Source organism: Corvus kubaryi, unplaced genomic scaffold (assembly GCF_017639235.1).
Source record: "Corvus kubaryi isolate FWS band 111438036 unplaced genomic scaffold, C.kubaryi_AGA036_p1.0 66, whole genome shotgun sequence".
Lineage (NCBI taxonomy): Eukaryota > Metazoa > Chordata > Aves > Passeriformes > Corvidae > Corvus > Corvus kubaryi.
In genome coordinates this window covers 753555-771135 of record NW_024582054.1, presented here as the reverse complement: position 1 = coordinate 771135, position 17581 = coordinate 753555, and the positions used below count along the sequence as shown (strand labels likewise).

Below are 17581 nucleotides of genomic sequence, written 5' to 3'. Positions count from 1 at the left end.
TTGGGGTATTACTTACCCCAGTATTTTGTCTGAAAATGAACATGCAAAGTCCAATCTCACTGCTGTTTATTTTTGTGTTACAGTGTGGCTGAGACACAGACTTCCATATCATCCTTAAGAGGATCAAAGAACTCCTCAGGTACATCTTTTAAGCTTTCCTTCTGATGCTTTGTATGTAGTATCTTGCAGGACTTTGACTTAAGTCTTGATCAGCCTGCTTCCAATTCCATAGGGGAATTTTGCCCTGAAGATAAAAGCTTGCACTCAAAACTGCAGTGGGAAGTGACATATACTCACATCATCTTACATTGAATGCTTTGTGTCTTGACTCCTCCACATCTCCCTGCCCTCCCACATGAACACCCTTGCTCTACAGTCTCTGTAGAGCTCTAGGACAAACAGTAGTACAATCTCTTTTAAATTTTAAAGGTATTTCTGGACTTAGTGTCATATGAAGGTCTTTTTAACACTTTATATTGCCCTCTGTCACATTCACAGTCCTGCTGGAATCCCTAATGAAATTTGACTTTAAGGTGCAGAGCCCTTGAAATGGTCCTGCTGGTTGGCAGTACAAACCACAGCAGGGTGTTTTCTTGACTGTGTTCCCATAGTCAAAAGTATACATGTCTCTGTCCTACAGAAGTGTCTTCGGAGCCAGGTGAGGATGAAGAACCTACAGAGGGAACCTTTGAGGGACACTTGGCTGCAGTGAATGCTATTCAAATTTTTGGGAATTTGTTGTATACCTGCTCAGCAGACAAAACAGTTTGTGCCTACAATCTTGTTGTAAGTAAGGTTGTGGGAGTGGTGTTACATTATTTACAATCACAAGGTTGTCTTTTATAATGCCTCACTGTGTAGTAAAGGAAGCAGCTGCTTATTCAAGCACCTCATTTATTTTATACTAGTCCTTTCTTAAACATCTCTTCTCCACCTCCCCAACCCCTTCTCCCTGTGAGAGGGACAAGGGGAGATAGATTGCCATCCGTGTGTATCCTGATTTTTTTTAGCTGTCTTGCCCTGTTCTGTTAGGTGCATATCCCAGGAGGTATTATGGGCCTTTATGCTGACAGGCTCTATGCTTTCCTTCTTAGAGCAGGAAGTGTGTGGCCATCTTCGAAGGCCATACTTCAAAAGTGAACTGCCTTCTGGTCACTCAGACGAATGGGAAGAATGCTGCACTCTACACTGGCTCAAGTGACCACACTATCAACTGTTACAATATCCAGGTACTCAAACTCTGTTTCAATTTACATATCCTGCGTTTTTATGCAAGTGTTTCTTTAAAAATTTTAAAAGCCTTTTAAACCCATGTGATCTGGACTCATTAGAGTAGAGCAGGGAAAAAAAACCCACAAATATCAAACCATTAACTGATTTACTACCCTAATCTTTTGGCTAGCTTGTCAGTAACGTTTTTGTCAGAACAACATGGCATGATCCCAGATGTTGGGAACACCAAAGAATAGTTGTTTGGCCATGATTCTTACTTGTCTTCCTGTATTTCTAACTTTATTGCTTATGGAAAGCTCTGCTCTCTGCTCTGTCTGTAGAGCAGCCATAGAGAGAACAGGTATCTGTTACACTGAGGGCAGGTGAAAGAGCAGACTGAGGCTTCCTGAAGCTGGATATTTGAGGATGAGTGATAAAAAGGCTTGCCCAACCTGTGACTTGAAGGACTAGAAAGCAAGTATCTGCTTCAGAGAGCAAACTGCCAGAGGTTTTAAGCCCTTAAGTTCCCTGTGGGGAACTTAATGGGGAATCCTCAACCTCAGCTGTGTAACAGATGGTTTTCATCTGTGTGTATATATATAGTCAGTAGTCTAAATTTCTATGCACATTAGAGGTTATGATTAGAATAAAGTGTTCAGGGTTATAAGTGGTTGCTGAAGTGCAGTGAGGCCTTAGAGATGGTCCTGATTGAGGATCAAACTGCCATGTGACACCAGACTTTCAGATGTTTTTCTCCAGTTCTGTTGGTTTAAAAAGTGAAAATCATCACTCATTTCAGGCTGTTTTCCTTGAATTATTTTCAGTTAATGAAATCTTTAAGTACCTCTTTCTATTGCTAGACCAAAGAGCTCATGGAACAGTTTAAATTGGAAGATCGAGTGCTCTGTTTACACAGTAGATGGCGGATCCTTTATGCAGGTCTTTCAAATGGCACTGTGGTTACTTTCAGCATAAAGGTTAGTTTGTTTAAATATTGGCACCTGAAAGCCTATTGTGATGCTGTTTCTCTCCTCTTTGTGTTTCTTTCCATTCTTTATCTACAGTAGTAAATGTATTTGTAATGAAAGCATTTTGTTATAAGTGGTCACTGTTGGCCCCTTTTGGTTGATTACTTTGTCCATGCATGAAGCTGTCCCATCTCCCTGTCTCTTTGTTTACCTTTCTTTCTTACTGTGCTGTACTGTTATGTTTTTTCTTAAGGTTCCTCCTGGTCTGCATAACATAAGGAGTTATTTCCTTGATTTGGAAACTTAATTGTTAAGATGAAATTTTTACCACTGCTATCTTGTGTGTTACTAAACTGAAATCAGTTGCTGTAACAAGCACAACACAGAAAGGACTCGATGGTCTAGTCAGTGTCATAGCAAAATTTTAATTCTTAAATGCCATTTCATTCTTCCCCCACCAGAATAATAAACAGCTTGATACCTTTGAATGCCATGGCCCTAGAGCAGTGAGCTGTTTAGCCACAGCTCAGGAAGGAGCACGTAAGTTGTTGGTGGTGGGCTCCTATGACTGCACCATCAGCGTGCGAGATGCGCGGAACGGGCTGCTTCTCAGAACCCTGGAAGGTCACAGCAAGACTATTCTCTGCATGAAGGTAAGTGTCTCTGAAAATACATTTTGGACAAAGAATGCTTAAAATGAGGAGCAGATTGTGATAGGAAATAGAGGATTTCTCTATTTTAAATTCTAAAAACTGAGCAATTTGGTAGGGAAATTCTCTGGCTGCCATGTCTCGTGTCCCCAGCTGCCACATCTATGTTTGTGTTTTGAATACTTCAGGAATAGTGATTCCATCACTTCCGTAGGCCACCGGTTCCAATGCCTGAACATCCTTTCAGTGAAGAACTCTTTCCTAATATCCATTCTAAGCTTCCTCTGGTGCAACTTGAGGCTGTTTCCTCTTGTCCTGTCACTTGTTAGGGGTTAGGAGCATCATTTTTCTTACGTAAGCAGCGTATAAGTATGCAGCATGTCCAAGATTTCCAGGCAACATTGGGCTTTACTGTGCATGTGCAGAGCAGCATTCTCCATTCAGTTTGCTTGGTCCCCGATTTGCTGCTGAGCAATAATATTTGCTGTCTGTGAGAATAATCCATAGGTAGGATGAGTTGGCCTGGTGGGCTGCAAGTTAACAGCTTCTTATGTCAGTTGTGAAGTGTCAAAAATCATTGTAATACATTTTCTAGCTCTTATGTGAAGAACTCAGTGCATGCCTTTTCCTTCATACCCTTGATTAATTTTAAGGCTCTCAAATTTAGGAAATATTAAAGTACGACTTTAAACTGAACAGTGTCTTAATGTTTTCCTTACCCATTTCCATATCTGTTACAAAATATAAACTTTTTCTTTTTTTTGTAAGGTTGTGAATGATCTGGTATTCAGTGGCTCCAGCGATCAGTCTGTCCATGCCCACAATATTCACGTAAGTCTCCTATAGAAAGATGGAATGACTTTTGCTATTAAGGCACTGAATTCCTATGCTATAAAGTCAGAATTTCCTGAATATTTGACTGACTGCTGGGGCAGATTGCTTCCAGAAAAGAAAGTCTCATGATTTTGTGAATGTGACTATGCACTAGGTAACTCTGGAGGCATGAAGAGGCTACATAAATGGGCTGACTCTTGTCACATGATAGGCAATGCCTTTTTATCTGGGCATCTTGCTTTTGCAAATATTACTACAAAATTATGGAAGGGGTTCAGAGAAAAGCCATGTGAGATATTCTGGTGGGGAAAGAGTTTCTTTATTACTGGAAGAACTTGAGGAACACTATGTTCCAAGCTAGATGGTTCAAAAGCTGTTGTATTGTCATGAATGCTTTGTCTCTAGCCTACCGTTCTCTCCCTCTTTTACACCATCGTCCCTCAGTCCTAGCAGAAGCATTCATGTAGCTATGCAATAAGTTAGATTAAAAAACTTTGTCAGAGGGAAATTTTAGTTGACAAAAAAAAGTGTATTTCTGTGTATTTAGCTGAATTTGCTAACTGATCCTTGATCCTAATACTTATAGCGTAGTCCTAGTTTCAGGATGGGTGGGAATGTGTAACTAATGATGGAAAGAGATCACAGAATCAATTAGGTTGGAAAAGACCTCTGAGATCAGAGTCCAACCTGTGATCGAAAACCACCATGTCAGCTAGACTATGGCATTGTCAGCATCCAGTCTTTCCCTAAGCTCTTCCACGGACACTGACTCCAACACCTCCCAGGGCAGTCCATGCCAAAATCTAATCACCCTTTCTATGAAGAATTTCTTCCTAGTGTCCAGCCTCCCCTGGCACAGCTTGAGGCCATTTCATCTTCTCCTGTCGCTGGTTGCATGGGAGAGGGGCTGACCCCCATCAGGCTACACCCTACTTTCAGTTGTAGAGAGTGATAAGGTTTCCCCTGAGCCTTCTTTTCTCCACGTTAAACAACCCCAGCTCCTTCAGCTGCTTCTCATTACACTTGTGCTCCAGACCCTTCACCAGTTTCATTGCCCTTCTTTGGACTCACTCCAGCACCTCAATGTCCTTCCTGAACTGAGGGGCCCAGAGCTGGACACAGCACTCGAGGTGTGGTGTCACCAGTGCCGAGTACAGGGGGAGAATCGCTTGCCTGGTCCTGGTGGCCACACTATTCCTGGGAGTGGCCAAGATGCTATTGGCTTTTTGGCCACCTGGGCACACTGGTAGCTCATGTTCAGAAGCAGAAGAAGAGAAGAGAGAACTTTATAGAGACTCATGCATTTCTGTTGTACTGGAATGGCTCTGTGTTAGGATGTGCAAACAAAAGAATAAGTAGTATTTGATCATAATCTGTAAGTGCCTTCACAGGGAATGGAAGTCTCATAAAGCGTGTTTCCATTTCTGAGTAGTGAGCATTGAACCTAGCTACCCTATCTAGGTTAGGTAGAACTATTTTGTTATTTTGTTCTTTTGTTCAAGAAAAACCAAATCAAACCCCTATTTACCTTTGCTTTTTCTTGATGCAGACTGGAGAGCTGGTACGGATCTATAAGGGCCACAACCATGCAGTAACGGTTGTGAACATTCTTGGGAAAGTCATGGTGACAGCATGTCTGGATAAATTTGTTCGTGTTTATGAACTACAGGTAAGAAAGTAGGTGGTTACTAATGACATTTATCCTAATGTGTGTTAATTAATGATTTTGAAGTCAAATAGTCAAATGAAGTCAAATAGAAGTCATCTTTGTACTTGCTGGTCTCTAGCCCATCCCTCTCTTTCCTGTCACTCAGTATATATAGTTGTCTCACCAGCCAAAATACATGGGTTTTAAAGAATGTAACCTAAACCATTTTTTTAGAACCTGGGTTATTCCAAGACAATGACAGCTCAGAAAAGTGGGGAAATATTAGTTTTGTTTGCTGAGAGAACGAGTGCTTAGTTGGACAAAAATACTCCCAGAAGCAAAGCAAGCAAAAGTGAGCTTTCAAGGTAGCTATAAAGTTTGGAATCCACCACAGCAGTTTAATTGCTACCAAGGAGACTGCTCTTGGAAGTATTATCCTTTGCATGTCTGTGAAAAATGGCTCTTAAAAAATGTCATGTTATTAAGTGTCTGTTTCTGTTTCTTTAAAGTCACACGACCGCTTGCAAGTCTATGGAGGCCACACAGATATGATCATGTGTATGACCATCCATAAGAGCATGGTAACTCCCTTCTTTTCACTGGTCTTAAAGAGAAGGTTGTAATTGCTACAGGTGCATACAAGATGGTTTAATTTCTTCAGATAAAGAAATCAACCTGCTGTTTAGCTGTATTTCCAAGTTGTTCTTAGAAAATCAAGTTGCTATAACAGCTTTGTATTTATGTAATATTATTGTCTGGGGAAAAATCACCATTTAGCTTACAGTAGTCTTAAAACAATAGTTCTTTTTGCAGTGATGATTACAGTGAAGACTCTAGAAATAGTGAAATACTTCTGCTTTTTCAAGTGTTAGTCCTGTTTGACTTTTACTCAAGGGAATCACTCAGATGCTAGAGAAATACTTCACCCACAGTCAGACCTCTAGTAACCGTTGACAGAACATAAAGAAAGGTGTGCAATTGATTCAGGTATACAGGTTTCTTCATGAATCTGCCCTGCAGGATAAGTTTCAGAAGCACTTCTGGATAAATATTTCTTAAAATAGTCTTTAAAAGCACTTATTTGTCTGCATGTCTATGAATTTGCTTGCAAAGTTTCTTTGAGATTGTAAAATGCAAGGTATAGTAGTGATTTGTAGTGACAGAAAAGTCCAAAGAAACAGATTTCCTACTAATTGGAATACATACTGCCCAAGCATCACATCTCATGAGTCCAACCCGAGGCTTGAATTGGGCCCCAACAGAGATCTGTTGTGGGCATTCTCAAATTGAAGAAGGGTTCAGATGAGAAGTTTAGTGATGAGTGAAAGAATCTGCATCAGTCTTTCTGAAATTCTGATGTTCTTCCACACACTTCCTCTCCATCCCTTTTTGATATACATATAACTGGTTAAGTCCTGGACATAAATAATTTGATGTTTACCCCTACGTATTTTTTAACTTCAGTGGATAGTACCATAATTTAAAGTTTTATGAACTGTTACACACATGACACTGAACAAAAGAGGTTATGGAAGCATTTCCTATTCATTCGTAGGCTTTTGTGAACTATGAATGCAAATCTTAAAAGAATTTGGTTATACCTATTTTTGAAATAGGTAGAAGCCTTGCATGCTGATATTTCATAGTTTTTACCTACACTGAAGTGTCCTTCAAAATTTTACTACTTTTTTTTTTTTTTCCTTTCTTTTATTCCCAGCTTGCTTATCCATAAATGTTTCTTTTACAGATCTACACAGGATGCTATGATGGCAGTGTCAGAGCTGTGAGGCTTAATCTGATGCAAAATTATCGATGCTGGGTAATTAGCAAAATGTTTTTAGCCTTCCTTTGTTACTGAATTTTCTGGGGGTGGCCTCTACTCTTAGTCTTGGGTAGCTTGACCTTAGATTTTTTTATAATTCTTTTTTTTTCTAAATGTGTATGTACTTTTTAAAGTATACATCACTTAGGTATGTATCACTAGTTTTATTTTATATATATATTTAAAAGAATGTGTATTGTGTGTATATATATATATATATATAAATATGCTTTGGGGCAAGTTGTTAGTTTAAATTACTGTTCTTTCTGGTAGTTTTTAGATAGTGACATGTAACTGTTTAGAACCAAAAACTTTGGCTGAGTGACACAGAAAAGCTGATTTACTCTGCTAAATAAGTTTAATTAAATTCCAAATTACTTTGTCACAGGTAAGATTAAATCTTGTAAAGGCTTAAGTCCTCTCTTCCTCCTGCCATTCCTGCTGATGGTCTAGGCTTGGCTAAAAGGCAGGAAGAATTTCTGTAAAGCTGTAATTAAAGGAACAGAGACCATTGAAAATGGAAGTGGAATAAGATACAAAATGTACAGGAGTTGGCAGGCATGCTTACAGTCTTGAAAGAATATTGTGGAATTGCAGGAAGAAAAGCATTAGCAAAAGTTGTATTTTCCTGGCTTATTGTGGTGTGTTGTTTTTTTACCAGTGGCATGGATGTTCACTGATTTTTGGAGTTGTGGACCATCTGAAACAACACCTGCTAACTGACCACACCAATCCAAATTTTCAGACCCTGAAATGTCGTTGGAAGAACTGTGATGCTTTCTTTACTTCCAGGAAAGGTTCCAAGCAGGTATGCGGTTGAAATAACATAGTTGCATTTGATAATATTAAGTACTTTATATCACCACAGTTGTGGGACTTGACCCTATTTCTCTTAAAAAGGGTTAAGTTTTTCTAGTTTTGGCAGGCTTGACTGGATGTGGTTACAGTCATCCAAGGCTAACAGGGTTCAATTGAGCCTGTGGCAGATGAAGAGTGCAGCTGTGATAATTTGACATATGGTCAATTTAAAACAGTTTGATCCTAAAATATTACATGGAAATGGTGGAATTCTTAAATTATTAAAGTAATTCTACTCAAGATATTAGGAAATTTTTTGAAGGAAAGATGTCTTTATAACATGAACAAACATCTGCCTTGAAAAAAGGTTTTTATCCTTTTAATTTTTATCCATCGCTACCTCTTTCATTGTTGTTTCTTTTTCACATGAGTTTGTTAGCAAAACCTGTCTTTAAATAAGTAATGCATAAACTTCTGGATAACAGCTATAACAGAGAAGGGGGTGAAAATGAAGGCATAAGAGTTGGAGTAAGTCATGTGTAAAGGATTGGGGAATGAGTGTGAGGAGGGCTGTTACCTATAGACTGATCTGTAAAATCTGCATTTTAGTCCTTGGCAATAGAAACTGCCTTCCTTTGAATGCTTTCCAGAATATGGAAAGAAAGGAGGTTTCTTTGAGAATTAACAAACAGTAAAATCCTTAATTTCTCTTTAAGTAGTGGCTTTGGATATGATGTGTTTATTTAATTTGCTATTCTAATCAAAAAGGAAACTGCGTTTTATTTCCCTTTAATGATGTGGTATGTGAAACACTTTATGATTTAGTAGCTTGACAATGATATTTTTTACCTTTTGAGAAGCTTTAAGGCAAACAAATGTATATTATCTAGAATGTGACTTTCGCTGCAGCTTCTAGAATCCTTTGCAAAGTTTTTTGTGGGGTTTTTTTGTGATGATTATAATGATTTTTTTTTTAATTGACTTCTCTGGTTCTTTTCTAGGATGCTGTAGGACACATTGAAAGACATGCTGAGGATGACAGCAGGATTGACTCATGAACCTTTTCACCTCCCACATTGGGAAGTAATTTTGTATGTCATAATTATTCCAAATAACATCAGTTTCTTACTCCAGTCTTTCCTCTTTCTTTTCCCACTTGGAATGTAAAAACTGAGTGGGGCTGAAATGCATTGCTGCGGAGACTGCAGGTTGTGTTGCACTCTGTAGAAATAAGACTGGTAATTAAGACTTAGCCCAAGTTCTTGCAGGTTTTTAATTCATTGATGGACAAGAATATTCCTTCCTCTTGTCTGCCTTGTTTATTTGTTGTTTGTTTTTTTCAGGTGATTTTATTTGTTTTTTTAAAAAGCATAGTCTTTGGGAACTCCAAAGGGGTGTTGAAAACTTAGATTACAATAGGTGCTGCTGTTCGCAAACTCAGATTGAAGCCTGTTATGTGTCTAAGACATGTCTGGTTCTGTTGTATCCAGTTTTTTAGCTGATTTTAATAAAATTCTGCAAACCAGAATATCACAAATTCTAACAATGTAACCTGAATATCCAGTGTACATTTTTACTTTCTTCATAAAAAGAAGAGTTATTTTATGGAGACTGGAATAAATTAATTTTTTAATGTTAATTGTAACTTATTTTTTATTCCTTGTGTAAAAATTGCTATAACTGGCACAATATATACAATGGTAGATACCATACCTTGTGAGGTATTTTGTTTATTTTGAGGAAAGCGGTTATTTCTTGAGAGAGATGCTAGTAGCAGCAAAACAGCCAGAGCAGTGGCTCTACTCACATGCTTTGCAATCTTCGTCTTTTTCAATATAGGTCCTTATGTATGGGAAAGAAGTAAATGCTGTCTGTTTTTCTTTTAGTTAAAGACCAGCATAACCACCACTGCTATCTTGATAAAACACCATAATTGGATTGCTGATTTTATATGGAGTCTTAGTGAGCTTTGCAGCGCCATATCCTCATGGCAGAGCAAACCAAGAGAAATGCAAAGGCACTGTGTGTTTTGTGCATCCACTTTGGTAGTGTTTTGTTTCTGTTGTGAACTGACTTAATTGGCTTGGGCTACATCAGGTTCACAAAAACTCAACTGGAAAGAATGGAGCAGGATTTCAAAGTCTAATGTTCTCAAGCAGAAGCTGAGGATGTGAAATGCGTATCACATGTAAAAGTCTTGTTTCTACTAATGCACAGCAAGTACCACAGAGAGGCCAGTGCAAAAGGGAAGACTGTTTCAAGTTGTCAGGATTCCCCTGCGGGTGTCCCTTGAGGGGAATCAGTTCACCTTGTGAAGTTCAGTGAAATGCACTTCTGGCACCTGCCATCCTCTCTCCCCTAATAACACTAATTTAGCAAAGAACCCTCTTAACACTGAGACTAATCTAGCAAGGAGCTTTGTGTTCACTTTTCCCTAACTTGCTGCTCAGGATAAAATAAGCAGAGGTTTTCCTAAGCTGTAAGAGAAGGTGAAGACAGCAAACCGAGCTGCTTCTACACAAATCCAGCGCTTTCCCAAGAAAACTGAGTGGACTACTGCTTTTACTGGGTATCTTTTTTACAAATTCACACTTGTCAGCCATAGACCAAATAAGTTTTATAGCCTCTTTCTTTGACTATAAAGAAGCCTTTTTAGGCCAAGAAAGTGAATGATTGAGGAAAGCCCATGGATGTTCTACTGCCATCAAATAAAGAAGCTTCAGGGCCTTCTCTGGAGCACACTGGTTTTGTATTACCTTAGCAGACAAGCAGAATTGCTCTGACACTGATGAGTATTTTTTGTGAGACAGGAGTAAAATATGAATGAGATGCAGTAGCATCCTACTTCAAAGACATGGGAATCTCTGAGGTTCCAGTGCTTTTGTGGTGATTGGTTTTGTTTGTTTACTTTTTATTAAGATGTTTGTGGATAGCAAAAAGCCCCAGTATGTGGCTCAGACCTCAGGCTGTTCTGAGGGTGTTTCTGTTTTGGTTTTTGGGGGATGTACGGTTGTGGTTTTGGTGTTTGGGGTTTTTTTTATCTTTCTTTCTGTGGTCTGTGGATGAAGAAATTCAATAGAGAATCAAGTCAGGGGAAGTCTTTAAATGGTTTAGATGTTTTATGATGGAGGGTGTAATGCTCTAAAGTCTGAGAGCATTTGTTTGGATTTTTTCATGACCTAAAAGCAGCAGACTGTGTAATACTTAAACCATTTCCAAAAGTTTTGATATTCAGGAGTTCTTCTGGGAGTTCTTTGAACCACAGTGAGGGAGCATGTAAGTGTGGCATAAACAGTGTGGGCGTCCTAAGCTGTCCTTCATGGACTGTGCTGCGGTGAAGGTGTGGAGGTGTGTCCCAAGGACAAGCCAGTGGGGCAATAGTGGCATTCTGAAAACTCTGTGAGAGTAGATTTTGTTACTTCTCCCTTGTGAGTCTTTACATTCTTTCAGCTGTTTTCCAGAACATATATAAAGATCTTTCTCACTAGATGTTGCCACAAACAGTTATTACACTTTATTTGCATTCCCATTTGCTTGTTAGGTTTATCTTTTTTAGTTGGTGGAAGCAGTCTTTCTTTTTGTGTGGTCTATGATATTTCCTTATCTGTCTTGAAAACAATCCTTCTGAAAAGTCTGGGCTTCTGAAGTCCAGCTTTATCAGTGGTGTCTTTTGCTACTTTGTAGGTCATTTCAGATCTATTTTAAGAATCCTAAAATGGGTAAGAGGTGGGAAGATAGCAGAGCTGCATGAGTGAAAAATTTTGCTTCATAAATTGTTTCTAATTTAAAAAAATCCTCAGGGGTTCAGAGGAAAATGCTGTACTGCTTTGTCATGAGGATGTTTTAAAAGGATTTGCTATGAAGTTGTGCAGCTGTGGAAATCCCCAGGCTTCTCTGGAGTTACGTGGGGAGGTTTCATATTTGTCCAGCTAGAATTTGGTGCAGATTTCACAATCGACCATTTACTTCTTCTGGAGGCAATTGCAGAAGAGAGATGCCAAACTAATGTTTGTTTGTTGGTATTGATTAATGAGATCCTCTCTGGTCTTGCAACACAGGGTTTTGGCTCCTGATATACCTCTAGTTGAAGAATGTAATAACTTTGGGAAGGTGGGCTGCTTGTGACACTTAACACAGTAATATTTGCATGAAAAGCAGTACTGCACATCTGAAGCCAGTTTCAGGACTATTTATTTTTGGTTTTGGTTTGTTTTTTATGCAAGTAAAAAGTTGTGAGTTGGAAGAGTGAGTAGAGTGAGGATTTATTTTATGGTTAGCTGTGGATTTTTTATTAGTCAAATGTTAAAAAATGAGTTCTGGACTTGCTATATGGATGACTACATGTGGCAGGCCCTTTAGGGGCTTTTTGGGATTGGTCTATATTAGTTTCGCCTTTCTCCTTCAAATTTCAGGGGAAAGTAACAGCTATCTGGCAGTGCAAAACACTCTGGCATAACGCTGCTGCTTCTGTATGTGGAAGGGGATGGAGGGAAAACTGCTGCATCCCTTGGTACAGAGATGCATTAAATATCCAGGCTTCTGCTTACCTTGTGTCACTTACATGTGAATTACAGACTTTAAACATATACCAGCACATAAGTTGGCTTCTGCAAAATAGCAGGAGCTTGGCTGTGTGGTGTGTTTGAAGTAGTGCAGTTCTTAATGCACATTTTCAAACAGAACAATCATGCTGGATCAAGGTAAATGATAACTGCAAACTTGCAATAAAGGGCAGGGGAAATGTTTTTGTTGGGAAAATATTTTTCCCTTAAATTGAATTAAAACACAGTTACAGGTTAATCTTGGTTTTCAGTCTTGTATGGTACTATAATTCAAGCAGTCTTAAGTTGTCCAGAGTTGCAGAATATGTGAGGAAGGATAAGGAAACAGTTTCAGCTACTGTTTGTAAAATAATTAGTCCTCAAAGAGCAAACTGTGTAGGTATATATTCTGTTAAATGCGCCTGCCAGCTTCTCGGATTTCATTTTGCTGTAATGTTAAACAGTCTTTTTGAAGAATGGAAGTGGAATAAAACAACTTGATTGAATATTTAGTAATTTAAGCTGTGTAGAACATGTGCACAGATTGATCATGGTTTTCTTCTCTTACTTTGGTACAAAGCTGTGACTGTAATAATGAAACTTTACATGGCAAAAGAAGAAATGAAAAAAAATAAAGTTCTTTATATTGTTGTGGTTTGTCTGTTTCTCCTTTGTTTTAAATAGAATGATTTTTTTCACAGGATTTGGTAGAACTTGACTTTGTTCTGGATTTTTTTCCTGTTTTATGAGGGCTGGATAAAATCAGACTGGCCACTTTGAAGCTCCAGCACTGGCAGGAGTGTTACAAGTGTGTGGGAATCTCAAACCTAGTCATTTGGCAGGGAAGTGAAGCTGTCCACCCAACTGGTACCTCCAAGATGATGTGCTGCCTGCCTTGCTTCGTGGCCCATTGCAGGGGAGGTTCTCTTGAGCTCTCTAGCTTGTTGGTAGTTCACTCACCAGAACTGTGAGGACCAGTTTTGAGTTCCCAAATAAAAATCCTGATTTTGATCTTTTATCTGATAGATTTTGTTTTTTCTCTGAACATCCCAACTAAGAGAGTCTCTGCCATACTTGTATGGAAAATAATAGCTCAGTGGAGGTAAGGCATGGCTGGGAGCCAGGGCTTCAAGTGTTCCAGTCATCTTAAAAATTATTTGGGTTAAAAAAAAAAAAAGTTGAATTTGAAGGAGAATAAATATTTTTTAGATAAACTATAGGATTTTCTTACTCTTTCAGAGTAAGTTACAGTGCAAGGCAACACTAAGAACTTTATAGTCAAAAGGTTTTCGGCTTCTTAGTGACCTTTCAGTTAAATGAGCTACTCACTGGAATAACTTCGAGTGGATACTACAATTTGTTTTTAAAATTTTGCATTACATTAGTGGATTGCTTTGCTACTTTTCACCACTAGACAACTCAGTAGACAGTTCTGACAAAGTCTGTTCGTTCTTGCATGTTTTGTTTTTCCTTCCATTTTTTATATTGTACTTGTAAAAACCTGTCATCCTTTAAGCTGGTAGCAAGGGAACCTCTCAAGTGCTTTTTTTTTTCCAAATGTATTCAAGGAGTAAACTGGAAACTATTTGAGATATTAAGCTAATTTCACACTTGCCATAAACTCCAAAAGCTTCTGTATATTCAGGAGAATGATGGAAGAGTGCTCAATATTTCATCTTCATCTGTTCTTTCAGAATAAAACCAAAAAAAGCCTAGGCCAAAAATCCAATTGATTTTATTTTTGGTTCCATTAAGCTAATTCTACTTGCCTATTGGAATAATATTCCCAAAGTGGTCATGCTGATATAGTATCTGATTCTGCTACACGTCACCTCTTGCAATAAAGAAATGCATGGTACTATTGGGAAACAGGACCAGGGCTGGGGGAAGTACGTTTGTCTGTGTGTGTAGATACATAGATTTGTATGTGTACCGGGTTTTCTGCCTCAAAGGGCAAATAAATTTCTCAGTGTTACAGGGAATGCAGTTACAATGAAAAACACTTAAAATGTCCAAATGTGTAATTAAGATCCCATGGGGGTAGTAAAATGAGAGCCAATTGCTCAGTTCTGGTACTTCTGCTGAGGCGTTAGATAAGCGGTACTCTGGTATTGCAGTCGGTCGTGCCCTACTCCCCCATTTCCACATAGCAGAGATCTAACCTGCACAGCCAAATCTGTAACTGAGTTGTTGGGTTGCATAATATTAACATAATTAGCACAATCTCATGTGAAATATTCAGTAAATATTACAAAGAGATGAAAGGGTAATACTGAGAGCAGGACAAAGAGTTAATGACTAATTACAAAGTGACAGTAAACACCTCTGACTTTCACAGTTAGATACAGTCCCAGTTTCACCTGACCTGAGGGAGGACCTTTCCCGTTGTCAGCACAAGCAGAACAATTATGTATTCTCCATGTCTTCACTACGCAGAGAAAGCTTAATTCAGTCATCAATAAATTAATCCTTGTTGCCAAAGGAAAAATGTCAGGATGCTTAAAAGTAGTTACAAACTATGTGCACTGTCCTGTCTATGAGAGTATGGTTGTCTCTTTTTCCAAGGGCTTCTTCCCATGTGCTGTTTATCTCAGCGACTGAACGACATAATTAGGAATTGCTCTTGCTTGCCGTTGGGATGAATGGTGCTAGTTCCTTGGAAGTCTTCAGAGTGTTCTTGGCAAAGGTGGCCGCTGGCTCCGGTGTTACGCATACAGCGTGAGCTGCAGCCACTGAAAGAAGAGTTAAAGGATGGAAGAGTTCTTGGCATCCTCCCACGAATTGTATGAAGACACCACCCTCTAACTGGAAGTCAGCTGCTTGCTATCACTTAGGATGAAGTAGAGAGGCTGTGGGGAATTTTTTCTTGAGTTTCTTGTTCCTATTTCTCCTTCCCTTGCAAAAAGTGATGGGTGTTTTTAATGGTCTCCCTAACAGAGGACATGCTTTTAAGTTGAAACTTTCTAATTCTTCTTAATAAGGTTTTTAAAAGGTAAAGAACTATGCTAATCCGCCTTATCATTTAACACTACGTATCACTGTTTGATTAAATTGCCTCATAAAAGAAATCTCAAAAGTTTTTTGATAGACTTTAAAGATGATACAAAGAGGCCACAGCAGTGCCCTTCAGCACCAGCTAGAGTGCTACAGAGCAGCTGTTGCTGGCAGATCGTGGATGTTTTCTGTGTAAAATTGGTAGCAAATTTTTTAGGAGGTTGTGCAGCCTCTTACCAATTAGATGACAATTTCAGATGAACTCTGTTCATAGAATACTCCCTTGAAAATATGTACAATGATTAATACAATTAAACTTTAGTATTGTGACATTGTGTTAGACATACTGTCATAAAGCAGTTTACCTCCAGGACGTTGAGCTTAATGATGCCATCTCCATCTTTGTCAAAGGCGTGGAATGCCCCTAAAGTAAGGAAACAAAAATACAGGGAGTAGATTAGATTGCTGTGTGAGTAAAGATGATTCCCAGACAGGAAATCAAATGGTGCTCCTGTTGTGAAATGCAAACTTGCACAGGTCTTGTGGGGTCAGCAGGTGTTTCTGCTGCATTTTTCCTTAGCTAACTCAAGGTGAAACACGTGAGGTTTTTTCTGTTTGTATGAGACAGCTTGTCATATCTTAGATTCTCTAAGCACATCTCTTTAATAATTAATACCCTACATAGGCAGTAGTGCTGTGAACAAACTTTGCTGTGAGTATGATGGGGCTCTGAGCAATCTGGTCCAATGCAGAGTGTCCCTGCCCTTGGCAGGGGGCTTGGAACCAGATTGTCCTTAAGGTCCTTTTCAACCCAAGCCGTTCTGTGGATCCATGGCTGTGTTTGGAGGGAGGAGGGGAGGTAGTGCCGTGAAACCGGGGCAGCCACTCACGGAACATGGCGTCCAGGCGCACGAAGCAGCAGATGAAGCTGTCAAAGTCAATGTTCATGTTCTTGTCAGCGTAGCGCATGGTGATGATGTCGTAGAGCTGGTTGTTCAGCCGAAACCCTGCAGAGAAACAAAAACGGGGCACAGCTGGGCCACGGGTCAGGAGAGCGCTGCTTCCAGGAGGGGTTTCACTACAGGCGCTCCCCAGGCCCAGCTGAGGCTCAGGCTGTAAAGTCCGGCTGCAATGCTAAACAAAATGAAGTAAAGCTATAAGGAGCTTCACTGTGTCCAGCTGCTTTCCTGAAACAGGAGCAACGTGTTGAAATTATGATTTGAGAGGGCCCTTATCATGTAAGTTACCTCAGGCTGTAAGTGTGAAGAGGAGAGCTGCAGCCCCAGAGGGCCTGATGGCTCAGCTGGGCCTGGTAAGAGGAAATCAGCTAAAACTGGGGGACAGAAGTGCAGGAGGAAGTTGCTATAAAAACACAATTAAACAGTGGTCAGAAGATAGACAAGGAAGCAACTCCTTGGCATGGTGGGACCAAACTGTGGCACTGAATGCTGCAGCCTGTGATTGTGCCTTGAAAGAGTCTGTCACAGCTCTGGTACAGCTGTTTGTTGGCTAAATGCAAGGTCATGCACAACTTATGTGCTGTAAGAGTGAAATGTTCTTAGTTCTAAAGTCAGGGCAGGAGGTATTTAAATGTTTTCTTTTTTTACATTGACAACTTCCCTGATGAGAACAGAAACCTGGAAAATAAGAATTACCCATATTTTTACCACAGCAGGAGTCCAAATCCAGGTGTAGTTTTGTCTTTAGTAAAGGATCATAGAATCACTGAAGTTTTGTAAAGTACAAGGTAGCCATTTTTTTCTGTTCATTGATGTGCCAAAATACTACTGAAGACAAAGTGTCACTGAAATTGTCCCATCTAGGTTAATAGTGATACTACAGATTTTCTGATCAAAGAGGTCATCTCATTCCCTCAGAGACCTGGTAAAGACATTTGTGGGGGGAGGCCTGCTCCCTCGGGGAAGAAACATACTGGTGTGTCTGAGACAAGCAAGAAAATCCAAAGTCTCTCTTTATAGGATGAATTTCATTAACTGCAACTTTTGCAAAAATACTTTCTTCTCATTGTGCAGGTTGAAGAGACTGAACCCACAGTGGCTCAGTACTGAAGAAACATTAATGTGACTCAAGAAATGTCGACCCAGTTGCCTGTG

At 39.4% G+C, this 17581-nt stretch overlaps 2 protein-coding genes across 9 annotated transcripts in view; one reads left to right on the top strand and one right to left on the bottom strand.

The window, feature by feature from the left end:
• Positions 1-13124, top strand: part of ZNF106 (zinc finger protein 106) — a 41595-nt gene extending 28471 nt beyond the window's left edge. For all 6 annotated transcript variants that reach the window (XM_042048214.1, XM_042048215.1, XM_042048218.1 and 3 more), the window contains 11 exons: positions 84-139; positions 641-786; positions 1095-1229; positions 2073-2189; positions 2642-2833; positions 3599-3661; positions 5214-5333; positions 5822-5893; positions 7060-7131; positions 7796-7942; positions 8934-13124. In XM_042048214.1, the coding sequence (XP_041904148.1) occupies positions 84-139; positions 641-786; positions 1095-1229; positions 2073-2189; positions 2642-2833; positions 3599-3661; positions 5214-5333; positions 5822-5893; positions 7060-7131; positions 7796-7942; positions 8934-8990 (1177 nt within the window). In that variant the 3' untranslated portion in view covers positions 8991-13124. The remainder of the gene's footprint in view (positions 1-83; positions 140-640; positions 787-1094; positions 1230-2072; positions 2190-2641; positions 2834-3598; positions 3662-5213; positions 5334-5821; positions 5894-7059; positions 7132-7795; positions 7943-8933) is intronic.
• Positions 13125-14186: 1062 nt separating this feature from the next.
• Positions 14187-17581, bottom strand: part of CAPN3 (calpain 3) — a 28808-nt gene continuing 25413 nt past the window's right edge. For all 3 annotated transcript variants that reach the window (XM_042048224.1, XM_042048225.1, XM_042048226.1), the window contains 3 exons: positions 16358-16474; positions 15833-15891; positions 14187-15205 (listed from right to left, as the gene is read on the bottom strand). In XM_042048224.1, coding sequence (XP_041904158.1) covers positions 15179-15205; positions 15833-15891; positions 16358-16474 — 203 coding nt within the window. In that variant the 3' untranslated portion in view covers positions 14187-15178. The remainder of the gene's footprint in view (positions 15206-15832; positions 15892-16357; positions 16475-17581) is intronic.